The sequence below is a fragment of the Acomys minous genome (genome assembly GCF_964271855.1).
Source record: "Acomys minous genome assembly, chromosome: 11".
Classification (NCBI taxonomy): domain Eukaryota; kingdom Metazoa; phylum Chordata; class Mammalia; order Rodentia; family Muridae; genus Acomys; species Acomys minous.
Window position 1 is genome coordinate 44,293,672 of NC_140492.1, and position 21,184 is coordinate 44,314,855.

Genomic DNA, 21,184 nt, shown 5'->3' on the forward strand with positions numbered 1-21,184 from the left:
AGGTGACTGGTAAACAGCAAGAGATAATTCATATAAGTATATGACACATGGTAAAACAAGAGAAAGTATATTTCTTCACCAGATGTTTGTGTTAGCAATGATCACAATGTTTCGATAAACATTGAATGAACTATGGGAAGGTATTTTCTTATAATTACAAATTACTATGAATATTTATCAGAAAAAAGGGCCAAGTTATAAGACACCGTTAAGATTAAACAGAGGAACTGCCTGTCTCTACTCCAGTGATTTTCAACCTTGGCTACAAGTTAGAAACAAATAGGCAGATTAAACAATGACAAACAAACACAGGGGATGGGGGCTAAAACCTTGAAAACTCTTAGTATTTGCTTATGCACTGATACATGGACTAAAGACTCACAGGATTAACAAGCATTAAAAACACAGACGAGTTACCAGGAGCCACCTCAGAATTCACTTTCAAAGCTCAAACTGTGATTTTAAAAAATGGTCATATTTGAAGACCATTTATTGGGTTGTCAATACTGGTTAGTAGTACAATGTTTGATTTCCTAATGAGGTCCTGGGTCTGATCCTTTGCAGTGGACACATGTACACAAATATGAACACAAAATGTATCTAGAAAAATTTAATGAGTTCTAAATGTATTTCAGGATAAATTATACACAGAAAAACAAACTAGAGAACTTTTCCAGGTATTTTGAAACTTTAAATCCCAATCAATATCCTTTTTCCATATATGTAAGTGCACATTTCATACATGTTTGTGTGCAAGTGTGTATACACATGTGTGCACATGCATTTACAGGCCAAAGGACAACCTGCGGTATCATCCTCAGAAGCACAGCAGGGTTTCCAAAGGGAATGTTGGTCAGCCATGAGGCTAGAATGGCGGCCCAGCAGACCCCAGGGACACTCTGGTCTCTGCGTCCCAGCTGCAGGATTACAAGCCCACACTGTCATGCTTGCCTGACATTGTCCTGTGGCTACTGGGGACTGAATTCAAGTCCTCGTGTTTGCAAGAGAAGCACTTTATTAAGGTATTTCCCCAGCCCTTCAGTACATTATTTCCCATATTACATGAGAAACTGTAAGATTTCAAATAGATACAAAATTAGAGTTTTTGTACTTTCCATTTATATTATGGTAAAGGATATTTAATAAAACTTCAATGGCTTTGACCATCCTTTCACACTTTTTTCTTATTAAGGCCTCATCCAGATTTTGTTCTGTGAACTGAAGCTGATCTAGGATTGTAGGCAGCAGAAGGGTCACGAAATGGTCCGCTGAGGAACAGCTACCAGTATCAATGACATCCTGGAAAATTTCCCATCAAGAGTAATTAAAAATAAAGGTGGAATACATAACACAAAACAGTTATTGTTGGCATAAGGTTATCATGTAGTTCAAATGCTAATTTCTGTATCCCCCCCATCTGGTTGAGAGCCTTTTTCTGAGAATCTCCTGTCTTATTGTTGTTTAACCTCTGCTCCCCAATTGTCTCCTTGTATGCCAATAAAGTAGCTTACAGCCAATCACTGAGCAGGGTAAAGAACAGGGATGGACTTTCTGCCAGATAGGGGAGGAGGAGTTAGCCACAGGCAGTGGTGCAGGAGAGATAAAGAAGATTCAGCTGGAGCAAGGAAAGAATTAAAAAGCAAATAACTTGGGGAATTTGGCAAAGATAGAGGTAAGTTAACATAGAGGGTTAAGAACAGACTTAAATTGCTCAAGATTGTGTTGTAAAGCTCATTATGAACAAATATAAAAGAATCTCAATTATTTATGTGATAGCTGGGTTAAGAGAGAAACTAAAATAAACTTCAACGATTATTATTGAGCTATAGTATACTTTAAATTTTTACATTTATTTCAATATTCATTTATTCAAGTCGTCTATTTTAAAACATTTTACAATTTACCATTTTAGGCAGTTTTCAGACCTATCTTGGCATCTTTCCTCAAATGAATGTGTAAGACTTTACAAATAAGACATTTTTGAAGGAAGCTGCTATGATTTAAATGTTATTCTAAATATGTTTGGTATTTAATGACAATACTCTAAATTTGTTAACTATGATTAAAATGGGAAGAGACTGACTTGAATAGTGTAGAACTACAAATAATTTCAAAAGCTTTTTAAATTCTAAAATCAGGTATACTCAGGATCAAGTTAAAATACCAAAAGCAGTTTATGCATTAATTTTAATTACTAGACTTAATCACTCAAACACATATTGGTGCGTAGGATCCACTTATGACACGAAAAATCACTTGGAAGACTGGCACAGGCTGAACGAATATACAAGCTGGCAAACAGCAGATAATGCTAAGTTGCCCAGTAGCATAATTTATGGATGAAGATTATTTGTCTTCAATCTACTAAGTGCATTGCATACTGTTTGCATGCTCTGTCACATTTCACTAGTTAAGACTAATATTTTACAGAACAATTACTACAAGGCAGTCAACAGAGAAAAAAAAAAACCAAAGCAGGAATCATATAGATACTGTTTAGTACACACAGTTTAACATACAGGATAACAAACTGTATGTATGTATCTAGGTATGAAACAAATACATACCAAGCATTCAGTAGAAAATACTAATACATGTGACTTTGCAGAAAAAAAAAAACCTTAGTAATTGAATTCCAGACAGTTTGGTTTATAATTATTAATTTTATCCATTGTATGGACAATTGGAAGCTTATAGAGCACATGAAAGTGTTGTAAAACAAATTGTTAACTGAGCATCATAAAAGTACAAAAGGAAATGTGCCAATCAGTCTATTACCTCGAAGATTTCCTTGAATAACTCCAATGCTAAAACAGAACAGTTTTCAGATCCATCCAAAGGTTGACTTAGCCACCGAAGCAGAGCCACAGTAGGTTCTGAGCTCTTAGGACGGCTTCCTGGAATGCTGCTGCCAGATGAAGACTGTTCAAACACCATGTGACTGAGCACATGGCGCAGCTGAGTCACTGCACAGAATGCAAGAAGTAATTCTAAAACCTGTACAATATAAAGTCTTCATTAAATACCACTTCACTGGACTTTAATAGAGAATGCAAATGATAGAACACTAAAAATCCAACACAATTTAAAAGGAAATATTCTGAAAGAAAAATGTAATGCGGCTTACATTTTGTAGTGCTCTCATTCTAATTTCAATATTGTTACATGGGTGTGAACAGTCTTTAAACATGTGGGGAGAATCATACTTAGAATTTCCTGACCATTGAAGTTTTTAAAAAGTGTAAAACAGAGCTGGGTGTGGTGGCGCATGCCTTTAATCCCACCACCTGGGAGACAGAGGCAGGCAGATCGCTGTGAGTTCGAGGCCAGCCTGGTCTACAAAGCGAGTCCAGGACAGGCAGGGCTGTTACATAGAGAAACCCTGTCTCTAAAAACCAGAAAACAAACAAAACAAAATGCTATGCTTTCACATACCTTTGAAGAAGAATCAGGGTCTTTCACATTTAGAAGGCCTAGTACTTGGTTAAGACATGAAGAGAAGTGCTCATACCTAGGTTCAAAGGTATACATTAATGACAAAAGGGGAAGGATTTTAGGCAAAAGAAAGGAGGTAGATTTGATCAAAACATATTATATACAAGTATGGCATTCTCAAATAAAAACAAATGATACATCAAATGCCTTTACAATGTTTACATATGTGGTCATCGACTATCTATGTACATAGATGTCATAAGTCATCGACTTTTGACAGTCTTATGCCAATAAACCCATCTCAACTTAAACCACTCTCTGTGAACAATGCACTTTATTTTCTACAACCCTCAGAGCACAGCAACGCAGCACATGGTGGGTGACTGGTTGTCTAGTGTTATGGGCTGAGGGGTTGCTTTGCAGCTGCAGCTTCCAGCCACTCTCTAGCACTGCAAGGGTCCAGAAATAAAGCTGCAATGAGGCCAGATTTGGCTTAAGTTTGGGTATTGACCTTGAGCAGTACTAAGGTGATGTAATGGTTGAAAGGAAAGTGACAACTGAGTAAGAAGCATTGAATAGGCTGGGAAAATAATCTGCTGATGAGAGAATGAAGATTACAACACAGGGTAATAAAATGCTTATGAACAGAAAAGGATAGCACCCAGAAAGAATGTGTAGAAACAAGTTTGTCTAGGTTTGCAAATGGGAGTGAGCTCTAAGCAGATGAATTTTTTTCTTCTGTATTTGAAACAAAGGTAAAGTGAGCTTGTGCATGGAAGGTGGCAACACACTGAATGAGACACCGCAGGAATCAAGAAAGGAAGCTGACAGAATAAACATGAGGGATCTGGCCCGGGTCATGTGTGTGATTTTCTCATCTCTCATTAGAAACTCAACATTGTTAAGACTGAAGCAGATTCAAGACTGAGATTTTAACAAGTGGTATGACAGTGAATCAAGAAGCCAAGACAGATGTAGCTCTTGGGATCAATTCTGCCCAAAAGGAAAGAATGCATCTGAGTGACTGAGAGGAGTGTAGAGTAAGTTTAATCTTACACACTACACATGGTTACCTCCTCCTCAGAGCATATCCAAAAGAAAAACTTAAGTTACCACAAGGCTTTTCATTAAGCATTATATGACAGCCAGGATAGACACATGAGTATTGAAAAACATACAACAGATGAAAAGAGGACAGCTAAAGGGAAGGTACTCTGAAGGAAAAAAATGACCTTATCTGTGACACTGATGGTACCCACTCTTATCACAGATGTTTAGAAAAGAGACAAAATGCTAAGATAAATGTGCCTCATTTTGTAGAACTTACTCCGCTACCCGAAGTTAATTTAGTCCTAGTGCTTAGGTTTATTTGTAAAGCTTCTTGATTTTGTTTCTGCAAAATTAGGAATTACTTGATATCCTTGTGCTGCATTTTGTTCTTACTGTTTGAACAGTGTAGGTGCTCAGTACATGTTTTGTTACTTGGAGATGAGTTGCTTTAACTCTTTGAAGGACTTTCTTATTTTAAGATCCCTAAGCCATGAAAATATTAAGATGCTAAAAGCAAGGCCTGGAGAAATGATTCAGCAGTTAAGGATGAGTATTACTTTTCCAAAGGAGCAGGGGTCAGTTCCCAGTGCCCAAACTGGGTAGCTCACTACCAGCCAAGACTCTACTTCCAGGGGATCTGATGTCCTGTTCTAGTCTCTCCAAAGGGAACAGGCACATACACGGTGCACATACATGTAGACATAAAACCCATATATAAAAAATAAAAATAAATTGAAAATAAAAATGAAAATAAAAGAGAAGGATTCTAATGCAAAGAACTCTTTGGAAGTAAATATTATGTAGTTTCAAATTCTATTTGACAAGAAACACTTGGAGATGCAACATAAATGTTTTGGAGCTGGAGGGACGGCTTAAGTATTAAGAGTGCTTCTCTGCCACAGCGTCTCGGTTCAATTCCCAGCATCCACACGGCAGCTCACAGATGTCTCTAATGCCAGTTCAGGGATCAAGGCCCTCTTTTGGTTTCACAATCACCAGGCACGCATGTGGTGTACATAAATATATACATGCTAGCAAAACAGCCATGTACACATAATTGACAAAAATTTAAAACAATAACAAAAAAAGATGCTTTTTATAAATAACTTACCTGGTGAGATAATCAGCAATTTTAGGGTTTTTGAGGAGATCCATAAGTAGGTCAACTGAATACTTTCTTGTTAGGGTACCATCACCATTTATGAGAATATTAAAGATTAGTTGGAAAGTCTGATGAATATTTCGAGCATGAAATAGCTTTAAAAAATTGTGAAAACTTTATTATACATACAAAACTGTAATTTGACATCTTACTGACTTAAAATGTCAAACACAATAATTTCAAAGTTAATTCCATAGACAGAAAAAAATTACCTTTTCCCCCACTTCTTCATTTAGTGTCAAACTGGATAATATTGAAAGTGCAAATACAACCACAGTCAGACTGCTGTGTGCTAGGAAGCTTATGAGAGTTCGGTAAAAAGATTTTACATTACTCTGAAGGAGAAAAGAAAGTGAATTTCAACTGTACATAGTAGACAAGCTTACTAAACATTATTATGAGCTTTTCAACACATGATTATTACTTTTAAAAGATGAGTGCTCTAAAGAGAAATTTTAGAACAGAGACAACTAGAAATTCCAAAACTGTTTGATATACAGAGATTTTATTTATTTTTTGTTTTGTTATTTTGGTAAAGGTACCCAGATGGCATGTTCAAAGGCCCTAGTTCCATAGTCAAGAATGGAAGTTAAAAAAGAAGAAGAAAACAAAATAAAAACAAACAAACAAAAAGCCTCTGAAGAATTAGGAATAGAATCTACTACCGCAAAAGAAAAACAATCAAACAAACACGAAACCCCCTACTTACCAAAGTTTTTAATTGTGTTTGAACAGAAAGACTGTGCCGACAAAGGTTTGCCAATAGTCCAAGACAAGGCATTGTTAGCTCATCTTCAGAAGACTGACTGTTGCAGAGACAGAAAGCATGGTTTTCAGTCTATTTAGTCAAAAATCAGGCAGGAAGTAGTTAGTATGCTAAGTTCCATCTTCCACATGAGAACAAGATGATCATAGTCTGAATACTACTACTTACATTTTGAAACTAAATTCTCCTATTCAACTGTATCACAAAATACAGAAATAAATGCCAAAATGACTGTGAAGCACATACAAGGTTCACCTTGATTAATAGTTTTCTTTCTAAATCAATTTGTTAAATTTTATGAAAATTAAACCTGCTTTATGGCACGTAACCATTGAAACTACCCGAGCGGAGTAAACAAACAGTAATCTTAGTTTAAAAACACAGAAAGCAGGTAATGCTGGCAAGGTAGCTCAGTGGTTTAAGAGCACTTACTGCTCTTTAGAGAACTCAGGTTCAGTTCCCAGCACCCACGCTGGACAGGGCAAGGGAATCTGAAGCCCTCTTTTTTCCTCCACAGGCACCTGCACACACAAGGTGTATCACAGAACATGGATGGACTCAGGCACACTGCATACACATAAAAATAATTTTTAAACTAGAAAACATTTCCTAAGATGTGATCTACCACATAGGTTCTACTTAATAATATACCAACAAATTATTAAAGTACATGTTTTGTTGCATACTTACATATGACCAATCAAGAAGGTAACTAAGTCATCTATATGGGCACCAGAATGGAAAAATCTGACATTATATGTTAACCTCTGCAGGAGCTGAATACACTGAAAATAAGAATATGATTGTGAGTATACACATGAAAACATATTTCTTGCTCATCAAAATGGACTACTGCAAACATTTTGAGCATCATTTTAGGACCAAACAAAAGAGCAATTTCTTAAGTTTCATTTTAAAATATATAACCTTTGGAGTCAAGTCTTAACTCATCTACTTGTACAAATTTTATCTCAAGGCTTGTCATTGCCATGATTAGAGTGGCACCTTATTGCCATTTTATTTTAAATCACATATCCTGAAAAACCTTAGGAGTCATGTCTTAATAGATTCACTTCTACAAACTTCATTTTAAGGCCTGTCATTGCTATGGTTTGTGTGGCACCTAATTGTGTCCACTAAGGGTGGGTTTTGCTATTTAAGCCTTAGTTCCTCAGGATGGTGCTACTGAGAGGTGTCAGAACCCCTGGAAATTAGTGCCTGAATAAAAGTCCTTAAGTCACTGGTAGTATGCTGCATCTCCCATGCGATCCTGTTGGTAGTTCTCGAGAGGAAAGTTATAAAAGAAACGAGCCTGATCCTGGTACCTCTCCTACCTGACCTGAGATATGGTGATATTCCCACCCTTCCCAAGTGCCATGGTTACAGCCGGATCTATGCCAGTGTAGATGGCATGCCCCCGAACAACCAAACCTTGAACCACAAAACTACGTCAAGTCCTCAGCTGTAGTAACTAAAGCTGACCACAGGCATCTGTGTCCTTACATACATTAAACTTGAGTGTGGGCTGAATTAATTTGAGGCTATCCTTTTGCCTCCACATTTTTCTCTATAACTGCATGTTAGTTTAATTGTCATAGTTTTCTTCTTTGCAGAAGGTTACATTTTAGATTCAATAAAATGATGGCTGCAAGAGTTTTTAAATTATGCTACGCAAGTCTAAACCATTGGTTTAAATTTTGTAAGGTATTTCTTCAATGGACTGAGACTCTATACTAACACAAATTATAGTTTTAATATGAATAGTTCACATTTCAAGATGCATACGTTCTTAAGTTAGTTACAGTGTTTTAAGCTCTAGTTCTCTCTGTTCTCTTCTTGAGAAATATTTACGCAGTCTGCATGTGTCTAACCAGGCCCTAATCTCAACTATGTCTGATCATGCTCTGTCATCATAGAAACGGTACCACAGCAGTAAATAAAAGGTCTTACCAATTCTGGTCTGAGACTAAAGAAAGGAGGGTAGGTGACAATGTCCTATGAAGATCGATATACCTGTAAAAACACCGACTCATTGTGGCAAGTGCTGCTCCGACAGACCACTCCCGCCAGCACACTATTCAGACTGTATATATTCTGAAGGCAGTCTCGAGTTTCACTATCTAAAGCTAAAAGTTAAAATAAAATGGCATGAAATGCATCACTTTTACATGCACAAATCATTCAACAAAAGTAAAATAATGTTTATGTCATATAATCTTATCTTTAAAGGAGCTAGAACTTTCTGTTTTGGAATCAGGTTCTCACTCAGTAGCCCAGACTGGCCTGGCCCTCATGGCAGTTCCTCCTGTTCTAGGCTCAGGAGTGCTGAGGTTACAGGGCTAAGCCACCGTGGCTGGCCAAGACAGACTTTTTTTTTAAATTAATGCCCACCAATTTCAAAATACAATTTGTTTTACATATGTATAGAAACTTGTCTGTTTAAACAATGTAACAGCTGAATTGGTGGAATATGCCGGTTTGGTCTCTGCTAAAACTTCTCTATTACTAAGCAAAACCATATACAAAAATATTTAACACCTCTGCACACAAAAAGCAAGAGGAGAAATGACTAATATATGAACATTTAAAAACAAAATGGAAAGGGGAGGAATAGAAAAAGTAACTATAGTTTATCTTTTGCTCTGTGTTCAATGTAATCCATCACAGAAGGATCTTCGATTGGTAGCCATGTCTTTCTGATTATTGTCTTTAATATTGGCACTATGTTCATGTGACTTTTCGTTGTTTTAAAATTCAATAGAATGTCATTTCCCCTGATGCATTCTTTTCTGTAGAACATAGAACTCTTTGATATATGGCAGAATCTTTGATCCAATATTTTAAGAAATGACATGTGTATGCATGTGTTCATATGTATATACGCAGGGACTCTTGAGAGATCTGTAAGAACGCTAAAGGGTTCTACAATGAAGAAATCATTCTTAAAGAAATTCTTCAATTCTATCTGCCCTTTAAGTTCAGCTGGGCGCACAGTGGCACACCCCTATAATCGTAGCACTCAGGGAGGCAGAGGCAGGCAGTTTTCTGTGAGTTGGAGGGCAGCCTGTTCTACAAAGCGAGTCCAGGACAGCCAGGGCTGTTATAGAGAGAAACCCTTTCGTAAGCCCCACCACCACCACCGAAAAGAAAAGAATATTAAGCTAATAGTCTTCCAAACTCTGAAAAAGGAAGTCTGAATACATTACCCAGTTGAGACAGCAAACTGATAATACTTAGGATCAGAGAAGCACTTATGTTTGGGTCTTCAAGAAGCTCGACGAGGCAACTCAAGCATTCACTTGGCAATATCTGATGTGATGTAAACAGCCGTGTCAGCTTTTGTCCAGAAACTACCTACAAAATGGGAAGCAAATGTGTTAGGAGCTGACAGTTTCTATTGCTTCTCCATTTCAAATTAGCCAATTTTCTTTAGTGCCACTTAGTCCTTTGTTTCCCAACTCAGGAGATCCACCCCTTTGTTCTCGCTGCCCACTTGCAGACTCGCTCCTTCTCCACTGAATGATCTGCACTGCAGGTTGTTTACTTTTCCCACAAACATTTCCCAAAACCATCACCCAAGTTTTACTTATTACACAGCTGTACAGTAAACTTACTTCTTTCATGTTCTAGTGAACTTTTGACTACCTGGTAATATTTATATGTTACCTCTACTATCCTGAACAGAGACTAAAATGTGCACTACAACAACTAGCTCCATTATTTTGAAGCCTGGTATACTCCTTCCATTGACTCGGAGAATGGAACATGAAGTCCAGCGGACAACTAGTGACTGCTTTCAGGCTGAACTTAAGAGAGTATGCACAAACAATAAAGTTAATGAAGCATATTAAAGGATGTAACAAGGGTAAGTGTTTAATAACTTTTACTTTTAAGTCCAGTTATTTTAGGGAGGGAGATTAGTTATAACTGATATTTAAAGTCAAACAATTTATTACTTTAGAAATTAAACTAATGCAGTTGCGTGTGGTTGGTATACGCCTATAACCCCAGCACTCAGGGAGGCAGAAGCAGGCGAATCTCTGAGTTTGAGGCCAGCTTGGTCTACAAAGTTGAGGACAGCCAAAGCTACACAGAGAAATTCTGTCTAGAAAAACAAAAACAAAAACAAAACAAAACAAAACAAAGAATTTGACTAATGCATCTTATACACATACTTGAAAGGGTACATCTAAGCAGACTGCTTTAGTAACCCTCTAATTATCAGAGCCTAATTCCTCCTTCTGTAGCTCCCTTCTGTCTTCTCACTTCCTTATAAGCTTTGCTCTTGGAGCTTCGCATTACCTATTCCACCATACAATGTTTGTTACCATTTAATTAGTCTATAAGATGGAAAAATATGTGCAAAGTAAAAAAAAAAAAATCACACAAATTGGCAACTTCTCCTGAGAACAACAACTTTCTGAACATGGTCTTTTTTTATCTATTAAGAACTTCAGCACTCTAGAATATGAGGGTATTTTCTGTTTTAAACATGATTGGGGCTGGACATGTATCTCAACAGCAGTCTAACATACAGTACCTAGTTAGTACAAAGTAAAAATCAATTTTTTCCTAATAAAACCTAATTTATTTTAATGATAATACGTACACAGTACCTAATATGGCTTTGGACATGGTAACTCCTTTTCAGCTTCGTAACTCTGTAACTTGGGAGCTTCTGATTCAATTTGTATTTGAGTAAACCAAAGCACACACTGATGAAAAAGAAGCACAACTCAGATTTATACCCCCAACAGCTGACTCCACACTTTTGATAACTAGTCACATGGTCAGTGATGTGAAATACCATCATCAAATACCAGACCAGATCAACTTGGCCCTGCTCATCACGAAATGACTCAAGATACAGCCTTGTGTGGAGTTATCAAGTCAAACATTGACAGCAGCAGCTCAGAGGAATGACTCACCTCCCGTCTTATGACATACATTTGTGTATCCTCAGAAACTGTCACCAGTCCTCTGCATGATGACACTGACCACCAAAACCAAAACATTACCCTCAAAAAGGTAACTATTAAGAACTAAGAAAGAAATGGCTGAGTGGTGGCAAAGTGGATACACTGCCAGTAAGTGAAAGGCCACTTTTTGAAAACTGTTTTCAGAGATTTGAAATAAAAGTGAATGTGGGTCGGATGGCTTGCCAGTTGGGAGCCTGTACTACTCTTATTACAGAGGACCCGCGCTTGAGTCCCAGCACCCACATCAAGAAAATCACAACTACCTGTAACTGCAGCTCCAGAGAGGAATACCGCGCCCTCTTCTGTCTTCTGAGAGAACTGCACTCACATCACCCACAAATAATTAAGCTTAAAAAAAAATTATAAAAAAGGAAACACAAGCCTTTCTTATGACCTGATAGTTCTACTGGTAGCAATATAAGGTATGAGTGCATTTAAACATAATAAAAGTGTATGATTGGAATGCCCTTGTTTATAATTCCATCCATTCCTGGAAAAAAAAAAATCCAAATGTCTATCGACAGGTAAATGTGTATAGCCTGTGGTACACTTAAATAAACGGGGTAACACCAGGCATAAAAGGAGCCCTGGTAGTATGTGCAACCTGAATAAAGTGCCCAGATTATATTGGGAGAAAGAAGCCAGTGAATATTCAACAAAGAAACCAAAACGTACTTAGAAGACACCTAAAAGAAAGGCCAGTTAACACACACACACACACACACACACACACACACACACACACACACACACACACACACGGCAGGCCACGATCCCCCTCCTGTCACCGACCCGAACGCGCACACCCAGTCGCCCTCACCAGTGCAAGGACAGAGAAGCGGCTGCAGAACTGTCCTGTGCCAGGCGGCCACTCGCTGGCCCCTCAGGAACACAGGATTACACAAGGGGAGCACCCACTCGCGCCCCGATAACCCCTCACCTCCAAGTGCCTGAGAAGCTGAGTGGCGTTCGCCTCCGACTTAACGGCTTTGTACTGACTGATGCTCAGGAGCAAGGACTTCAGGCAGGCGGTGGAGTCCATCCCGACGCGGAACACTGAGAGCGGCCACCACCGCGAACGCCAGCGCCAGCCTCTAGCTGCCGCCGCGCCTTTTTTTTTTTGATTCTTAGGCCCCACCCCTCCCGTCCCAGCTGCTTCCTGTTCCGGTTGGACTCCGGAAGTCTCTGGGCAAGCCTCTGGGACCTGCTGCCTGTGATTGGCGGGGTGGGCCTAGGGTCGAGGCTCGGGGGGTTCGGGAATGTGGTTGGGAGCCGCTCGCCCGCAGCACCGCTGCAGCAGAGAGGCCGCGAGGTTTCAGCTGCCGGTCCGCGAAGACGCGGGATCTCGCGAGAAACGCGACTCGAGGCTCAACCTGTGGAGGGGCTGTTAGTCCGCACGAGGGGGGCGGGGGGGTGTCCCTGCGTATGGTGGGCGCTGGTTCCCAGGGTCTCCTCGGCCGCGGCGCTGCGGGGTCTGGTTTTCGTTTGTCCGTCAGCCTCTGCCAGAGATATGGTCGCTTCCCCCTAGTCTAGACACGGTGAGGAACTCCGAGCAGGATCTTCGGGGCTCAGGTTTTGATGCGGCGGGGGAGGGGCCTCAGGTTCTCCAGCGTGGGTCCCTTGTGCCTAGAGAAGACTTGCTCAGGCTAAACCCGTGGCCGCCAGGACTCCGTGGCAAGTCAGTCATGGCCTTACAGTAGAATTTGTCGGACTCCCTAGGAATTGCACCCCGGAGTTGCTCCCCAGTGTGTTCTCGTCAGCGTTGATTTCTATAGGCGAAGGTGTCCCTGGCGGGCATGATTATTTTGTTCATTTCGGTGGTTCAAAAAAAAAAAAATGGCTCTGTTGAGGCTTTCTTTTTGTTTTTTAATCAGAGGATAGTGTTTTGCATTGATGTGTAACGAAGTGAGTCAGCAACTGGTTCAAGAGCTGGAGCTAGGTTTGAGAATAGAGGACGTGACCATTTGACCAAGAAGTTCCTCTGAAATGTTTTGTGAATTCGGGAAACAGTTTTTCTTCCCTTGGGTATGTTAAAGACGGGATTTATTTTCATATTAAGAAAAAAAATAAAAGTAAAGCTAACTGATGGCTGAAAATGATGGTGGCGTTGAGATGTTCACGAAAGAATTTGTAGCTAATATGTTCGTTCATGCATGCATTCATTTATTCATTCAGTGTTTTTCATTTATTCTCTTTAAAGCCTGATCCCAGCCCCCTCCCTCCTCTCCTCCTAGTCCCACTCTCATGCAACCCACCCTCCGTTCACTCAATTTTAAACAAATATGTATAACAGGCTGCAGAGTGCCTGCCACACAGAACAAAGACTAGATAGTGGTACCTTCGGAGAAGCAACCATCCAATAAGGGAAATAGTCTAAATAGAAAAGTACTTTTGGAATTCACTTCATACATGAAAAAGAAATCATCATCAATAAAACGTGGAGCCAGTTTGCTTTTATTTTTTTTCACCTCTCTTTGTGTCTGCTTTTCACTACTTCAGTCTTTTCATGAAGTGAAATCCAAGAGTAGGCTGTTTCATCCTTTATTGAATTTATTAGTAATTAAAGACATTGAGGATGCACAGAAATCAAAGCTTCAATGCTAAATGTTGTAGAGGTCAGTAGGGGTAGAGAATTTACTTCCTAGGTCTGAATCTCATAGTATTTAAGTATTTAGAGACTGGAGAGATTTGGAAAACCCACAGAGCTAAGAAGAGGCTGCTAGAAAACACTAACGCTCTGCTGACCCATGGTTGTCATCTGAAAGAGCGTAAAGACTGCTAAAGAAGCCTTAGGTTAGCACAGCCAGTCTTAATCTACTTATCAGCATCTTCCTTTCAAAGGTTTTGATGTATGCAGAGGGATAGGTGACATTATTTGCTAAGTGAATATTGAGTGTGTAAACTGTCAGGTTACAAATGACCTTCTGGCTTGGAAAACTTCTAGTGGGGACATAAGGAGGGCCAAATGTAAAATAAGGAATAGCAGATGCCACAGATGTTTCCCTGGCCTAAGTTCCAAAACAAGGGGATTGTTAATAGATATCAGTAGGAAGTAGAACAAATGTTTTATTAGCCCAGGTTCCAAAACAAGTGCTTTAACAGCACATACGACAAATGGTTCATTTACCTACCTTCTAAACTTTCAAGGCACAGAAATCCAGGAGAAAATGGCCGACTAAAGCATGTGGCTGTTTAACATGTCCCTGTTACAACTAGAACTTTCTGATACTGACACTGAACTTGACCCAGGATGACCTTTATGACTCCTTTATTCAGAGTCTCGTAAATGAACTTTATGTTATTTCCATTTCTCAAGAATATTAGCCTTTATTAGAAAGCTAATGTGCCAAAAAAAAGGAGAAAATTATCTCTTCCATTGAAATAGCAGGCACATCGCCATAATGATGCTTTGGTCACTGATGCATATGTGATGGTGGTCCAGTGAGATCATACTAAACTGAAAACTGGAAACTTCCGGTGACCTAGTGACATCCTAGTTGCCACAATTGAAATGTAACACATAATGTAACACGTTACATGACAGCATCATAAAGTATAGCATATATAGATATGTGTGGTACAAATAAACTGCTAACCATGTGTTTGCCGTACCATACTTTCATCATTACCTTGAAATGCCCTAGTATTCATAATAATAATTTTAAAAAGTTTAATGTAGAATAGTGTGCCATGTGAAGCCAGAAATATCTGTTACCCAATCTGTTATCATATTGTGCCCATGTCTAGTGTGGTGGTTTGAATAGGTGGCCCTCATAGATTCATGTGGTTAAATGCTTGTCCCTAGGGAGTGCCAATATTAGGAGGTGTGGCCTTGTTAGAGGAAGTGTCTCACTGTGGAGGCAGGCTTTGAAGTCTTAATGGTCAAGTTACACCCATGTGAGACACATCTAGTCTCCTCTTGGATACCTTCATATTAAGATGTAGAACTCCAGCCTCCTCCAGTACCATGTCTGCCTGCATGCTGCCCTGCTTCCCCCCATGATGATCATAGACTAAACCTCTGAAACTGTCAGCCAGACCCAATTAAATGTTTACCTTTATAAGAGTTGCCTTGGTCATGATGTATCTTCACAGCAATAAAACCTAACAAAGACATCTAGTGGTTGACTGTTGCCATTAAGTGTGTATTAATATTAATGGACTCTTACCGTGTTTGTGCAATAGTGAGTGACATAACTCAAAGACGCATGTATCTGGTGTTTCTCTCACTAAGAGGTATGTTACTGTTCTGTGTTTTGTTTTGTTGTTTTTTTTTTAATAACTGTCAAGTATTAAAATATAGCTGTCCTGATTGCTAAAGACATAAAATCACTTTTCGGTTTTGAAATATAATTAATGACTTTTCTTTTTATATACTTTACAGAAATCATATCTGTGTTGAGAAAATGTCTTAATAATTTAAATAAATGTTTTCCCCCAATTTTCACATCTATTTTTACAGTCTAAATGTTGCCTTGAATTTTTTGCTTGTCTCACATAATTAATACACATTTGTTTTGAATTCAGTTTCATGGGTAAGTAAAGATGCGAGAGACATGTCAGAGTGTAGTAACCATTTTTAGTAATTTTTTGAAGGCCTACTCTTTTGAATAGAGTAAGGTCGTTTGCATAGCTCGTAAAAATTTCTAGTTACGTGTATGGACCAAGTAGATTCTTATCTTGTGAATTAAAGCAAGAAGCCTTTTTTTCTAAAGAAAACAGTGTCAAAACTATAGAGATCTGCCATATAATTAATAATTTAATTGATTGTCATATTTTTAGTGTGTTCTCAGACTTGTAATGCTTTAGGGATATGTGATCAAATACATTTATACTTCCTTCTAAAAACTTGTTAACTTTTAGAGATCATTCAGACAGGTTTGAATTATTCATTCCAGTGCTGCAGGTGGTATCTGGCTGCTAATTGTTTTTATTTACTTCACCGATGAGAAAATGCCTAGCAAAGGTGAATGTGATTAATTCACTATGAAGTACTGCATATAATTAATTGTGTGTTCAAATTACTTGCTGACCAATATTAGGGTCATAGAGTTTTGTTTCTGATTGCGTATGTGCAGATCTAGCTGAACTCAATTTACATACTTATAAATCAATTATGGCTAGAAGTCATGGAGAATAGTGAAAAACCATGCGTTTTGCATGATTTCCTGCACTCAGTGGTTTATTAGTAATGAATAGTTCTGAGTCTTTATTTGCAGTTTTTATAATGGATCACAATGATATCCTTCAGAGTTGTGTGGAGACAGACGCTTTTGGGTGTACATAGTTAACATAGTCCATAGTTTTGTACACCAGAACTGATGAAATCTTACAATGAAACCACATATACTTAGTTTTATATGAAAGGAAATTCTTCATATCCAAAAGCTTAATCTGTCTTCTCATCCTAAAAATTAATCTTTTCTAGAATAGTAAACAGTCAATTTTCTTACATAGTGAAAGAAATTGGAGGTAGATAGGAGAATGGTTTTGTCACAGATAGTAGGTGAACCAACTTTGTGAGGGTTCTCCATTCATCTGATGATTGTAATCTCTTCCTATGTTACATTTTACTTCCCTTTTGTTACTGTTATCTACCTATAAGGACACCATGTTTTCAGTTGCTGAAGATAGTCTATCTAGTGGTTCCTACCTACATTTGTGAACAACATGCTTTTAGCAGAACTATTTCTAAATATTTAAAACTGATGATTAGTTAAATAGCCATTTTTCAGCACATCCTAACTTAGTATATCCATTTTAAGTACATTCCAAATGCTAAAAATAAGGTGGCATTCATATCATGTAGATATTGTGGTCAGAATGTGAAATATCCCCCATAGGCTCATGCATATGAACACTTGACCTTCAGCTGGTGCCACTGTTTGGGAAGGTTATGGAGCCTTGCTAGAAGTGGTGGTTTATTGGGTACAGGCTTGGAGGTTTTATTGCCCCCCTATTTCCTGTTCACAATCTGTTTCCTGACTGCAGATGCATGTGATTGGTAGCAGCCTTTTGGTCCTACTGCCGTGCCTTTAAGCAAGAATAAAACCTTTACATTGTTTTTTGTCAGATATTTTATTAATACCACACAATAAGTAATTCAATAGATTTGACTGTGTAAGTGCTACGTTAAACTGGCTACGTTTAAATAGAATTAAAGATGTCTTAGCTTATGTCGTACACGTGCCTATAGTTTCATCACTTAGGAATGTGAGGCGGGATTATGAGCTTAAAAGTCCTCTTGGGCTACATAACAAGATAAGGGTATCCAAAAGAATGCTTCTGATAAGATGCTAATTTTGTTCTAAGTAGGCATATTTATATGGTTAATTTGCAATAAAGACGCCATGAGTGTACATTTCAAGTCTCCTGCTTCCTACTTTGAGTTGCCAAGTAGTTCTAACACTCATCTTTGTAATGAGGTCAGAATTCTTTTTATGAGGGAGCAAAAAATTTCCAACCATCATCCCAAAGGTTTTGAGGGTAACTGTAATGCCTTTGGCCATGTTGTCTAGGAAAATTCCTTCCGTGACCTTGCCTAGGAATATAATACTAAAGTAAAGAATATTATAATACTAGATAATCGAATCATCAGCATATTTTATTCATTCTTAATACTGCTAATATAAGAGTGTGTCACTGAGACAAGGCTGGTAAGTATGCAGTAGGTTGACTTTGTTCCCTTCCAAATTCGTTAAGTGTAGCTTCGTAATGTGAAAGTATTGGAGAACAAGGCCTTTAGGAGATGAGTTATTCATAGGATAGAGCTCCTGGCCCTCCCTCAGAGAACTCTTTCCCTGCTCCACCTACATGAAGAGATGACGAGAAGTTGGCAGCTGCAACCCATTAGTAGGGCTGCCTAGTGGAACTGTGACCCTGGAATTGTTTGTAGTCTACTGGACTGAGGCACCTAGGCTGTTGTTCTTCACTATAGCAGCCTCAAGGAAAATGATTACTTTACCACACTAAAAACCACGAAGAGTTAAGGTTGCTGTTCTCCCAGAAGATAGAATCACATTTTAAATCCTTAAATATTTTTGGTGAGGAGTTCACATCACAAAACAGTGTCTGAATTGTTCTTAGTAAGTTTTCTATTGTCATTCTCCTTTTAATTTTTTAGGAAAAAATCTTGTTGCTCAGGTTGACCTTGAACTTGAGCCTCCTGCCTCAGCCTCCTGAGTCCCTGAGATTATAGGTCTGTGTCACCAGGTTTGGATTTTGAAGTAGCTATAACTCCTCATGTCTTTGAAGTTTCACTTTTTTCTTTTAAAAAATTAAGCAAAAGTAATTAAACACTCAGCATATGCTTGTCAGCATACTCATGAACATCCAGAGTTTGTTTAATCAGTGTTGACATAAGAGTACAGCTTCTTAAAACTACCATAATGTTGGCATGTTGTCTATTGAAGGCTATGTAATGCAGCATTTCTGTAACAGCAAAATTCTTAAGTGTCAAAACCAGACAAGTGAAGCTCTTATCAGAAGTACTCTGGTAAAAACAAAAGAAACACTTACAAAGTCTACAAATGGCTTAATTGTTCTGTGCAAGTTTTTAATTTTTTATTTTTTACATATACATTTATATTATTGTAAATATACAATTATATACAAATAAATTACCTACAGCAAGAACAACCACGAAACAAGCAGGAATTATAGAAATGTTACATTCATAGTGTTTTGGCTATTTGTATTTGGCAACCTTGAAGAAAATACCTTTCCTGTCTTGGTTTGTAAATTACCTGAATTTTACCTGAACAGACAGGAAGTACAAGTTAGCAGCTTCCAAAATGAGAAAGTGACAGAGGAAGTTTGGTTCCTGAACAGTCACCCAAAACTCTGTAACATTGGAGCATTATCTTCAGCCTCTGGCTGAATATATCTGACAGCCATATTTGTGAGGCAGGAACTATTGAAGACTTGCTTACCCTGTTTTGGCAGAATTTGGCCGTTGACTCTGCCTGCATCCCAGGCGTGCCCATTTTTAGACAGAATTCTGTCTATGGCCAAAATGAGGACATTTTGCCTGGTGTTTGGTTTGCCACATTTGAAGCCACCTCTATAAGGAGATTCATTGATGCTCATCATCTTTGAGGTAGGCTCAGAGTTGTCAGGAGTTAAGCTGTCTTATTGTCAAAGAATCTTTAAAATAATAAAAATGTCTTTAAATGCCATATTCTATAGATCTCTGAGGCTTTTGAAGACCTTATCTAACTAATTTACTTTATCTATCTATAGAATCATATCTATCTGTTAAACCCAGAATGGATATTCTTGTAATAAAATAGACTAGTAATTGGTATGATCATGATTTGATCAACTAACAGTTAACTTGTATAGCTTACTTTTCCTAAACAGCCTGCCATAGTACTTTCAAAGTATTGGAAGTAAGCCTTGGATTCTACTTGCGTGGTATGGGTACAACACCTCATATTATGACTAAGAGCATCCTCTTCCATTGAGGCTAGACAAGGCAGCCCAGCTAGGGGAAAGTGATCCAAAAGCAGGCAGCAGAGTCCACGTCAGAGACAGGCCCTGCTCCAGTCTCTAGGGAACCCACTTGAAGACCAAGTTGATCATCAGCTGCATATGTGTAGGGGTCCTAGGTCCAGTCTGTGCGTGCTCTTTGGTTGGTCCTTCAGTCTCTGTGAGCCCCATGGGCCTTGGTTAGTTGACTCTGTTGGTCCTCTAGTAAGATTCTTGTCCCCTGTGCGTTCCTCTGTCATCCCACCAACTCTTCCACAAGACACTCCGAGCTCCCCATGATGTTTGGCTGTGGGTCTCTGCATCTGTTTTGCTCCACTGCTGGGTGGAGTCTTTCAAAAGACAGTTACCCTAGGCTCCTGTCTACAAACATAACAGAGTTTGGTTAATACTATCTGGTTGGCTGTCAAGTTGGGCCAGTTGTTTGGCACTTTCCTCAATCTCTGCTCCATCTTTATCCCTGCACAGCTTATAGGCAGGATAAATTTTAGTTGAAGATTTGGTAGGTGGGTTGGTGTCCCTCTTTCTCCCCTTCAGTCTCGATATCCCCCAGAGACCATGTGATAGACTCCATCTTAAAAAAAAAAAAAAAGGAAAAGAAAAACAAACATTTACAAAAATTCTTTGATATTTGAGCTGGAGAATATACAAGAGTTTGTTATATCTCACCTATTATTTTATGGAGCCATACAATTAATATGGTTTAGAAAGGAAAGTGGCTATGTACCATTTTTATACTGAAAAAGAGTGTTTATTACTGTTAGTATAATTAAATAGAAATTGATATACCTCTGTGGGAAGCCATTTCAAAATATGCATCAGTAATGTATCTTTTAATCTAGCAATTTTACTGTGAATTTATTGTAAAGAAATACCATTAATATAGTAAAAGGTTAAAGACCAATGGAGTATGTATAATTACTTATAATGGGAAAGGTAGGAAATCTAGTTATATTCCTTAAGAAAATGGCCAAGAAACTGGGCATGGTGGTGCATGCCTTAAATTTGAGCACTCAAGGAGGCAGAGGCAGGCAGGTAGCTATGAGTTTGAAGCCAGCCTGGTCTACAAAGCAAGTCCAGGCCAGCTAAGACTACACAGAAAACCTGTCTCAGAAAAAGAAAAAAGAAAAGAAATGAAATAGTCAAGAAAACCCTAATCAAATGTTGTTCTATGTAGTGGCTCAGCCTTCAGTCACAGGAGCATCATAATTCAAGTCCTGCCTATACTATACTACATTGTGAGTTCAAGGCCAGCCTGGGCAGTTTAGTGAGATCTTGTATTATATCCACAAGTATTTGAATAGT

At 38.5% G+C, this 21,184-nt stretch overlaps 2 protein-coding genes across 8 annotated transcripts in view; one reads left to right on the plus strand and one right to left on the minus strand.

Moving 5' to 3' along the window:
- The window catches only part of CIP2A (cellular inhibitor of PP2A), a 30,101-nt gene extending 17,547 nt beyond the window's left edge, over window positions 1-12,554 (minus strand). The window contains exons 1-10 of the mRNA XM_084802250.1: window positions 12,333-12,554; window positions 9,620-9,767; window positions 8,427-8,539; window positions 7,104-7,198; window positions 6,357-6,453; window positions 5,860-5,982; window positions 5,597-5,742; window positions 3,436-3,511; window positions 2,779-2,997; window positions 1,140-1,299 (exon numbers count right to left, since the gene is read on the minus strand). Coding sequence (XP_084658376.1) covers window positions 1,140-1,299; window positions 2,779-2,997; window positions 3,436-3,511; window positions 5,597-5,742; window positions 5,860-5,982; window positions 6,357-6,453; window positions 7,104-7,198; window positions 8,427-8,539; window positions 9,620-9,767; window positions 12,333-12,434 — 1,279 coding nt within the window. The 5' untranslated portion in view covers window positions 12,435-12,554. The remainder of the gene's footprint in view (window positions 1-1,139; window positions 1,300-2,778; window positions 2,998-3,435; window positions 3,512-5,596; window positions 5,743-5,859; window positions 5,983-6,356; window positions 6,454-7,103; window positions 7,199-8,426; window positions 8,540-9,619; window positions 9,768-12,332) is intronic.
- Window positions 12,555-12,777: 223 nt separating this feature from the next.
- Window positions 12,778-21,184, plus strand: part of DZIP3 (DAZ interacting zinc finger protein 3) — a 61,205-nt gene continuing 52,798 nt past the window's right edge. For 2 of the 7 annotated variants that reach the window (XM_084802245.1, XM_084802242.1), the window contains exon 1: window positions 12,780-12,930. The gene's annotated coding sequence lies outside the window, so the exon portion shown is untranslated. Of the gene's footprint in view, window positions 12,931-13,268; window positions 13,418-21,184 lie in introns of all 7 variants that reach the window. The other 5 variants (XM_084802243.1, XM_084802244.1, XM_084802246.1 and 2 more) reach the window with 5 other exon arrangements.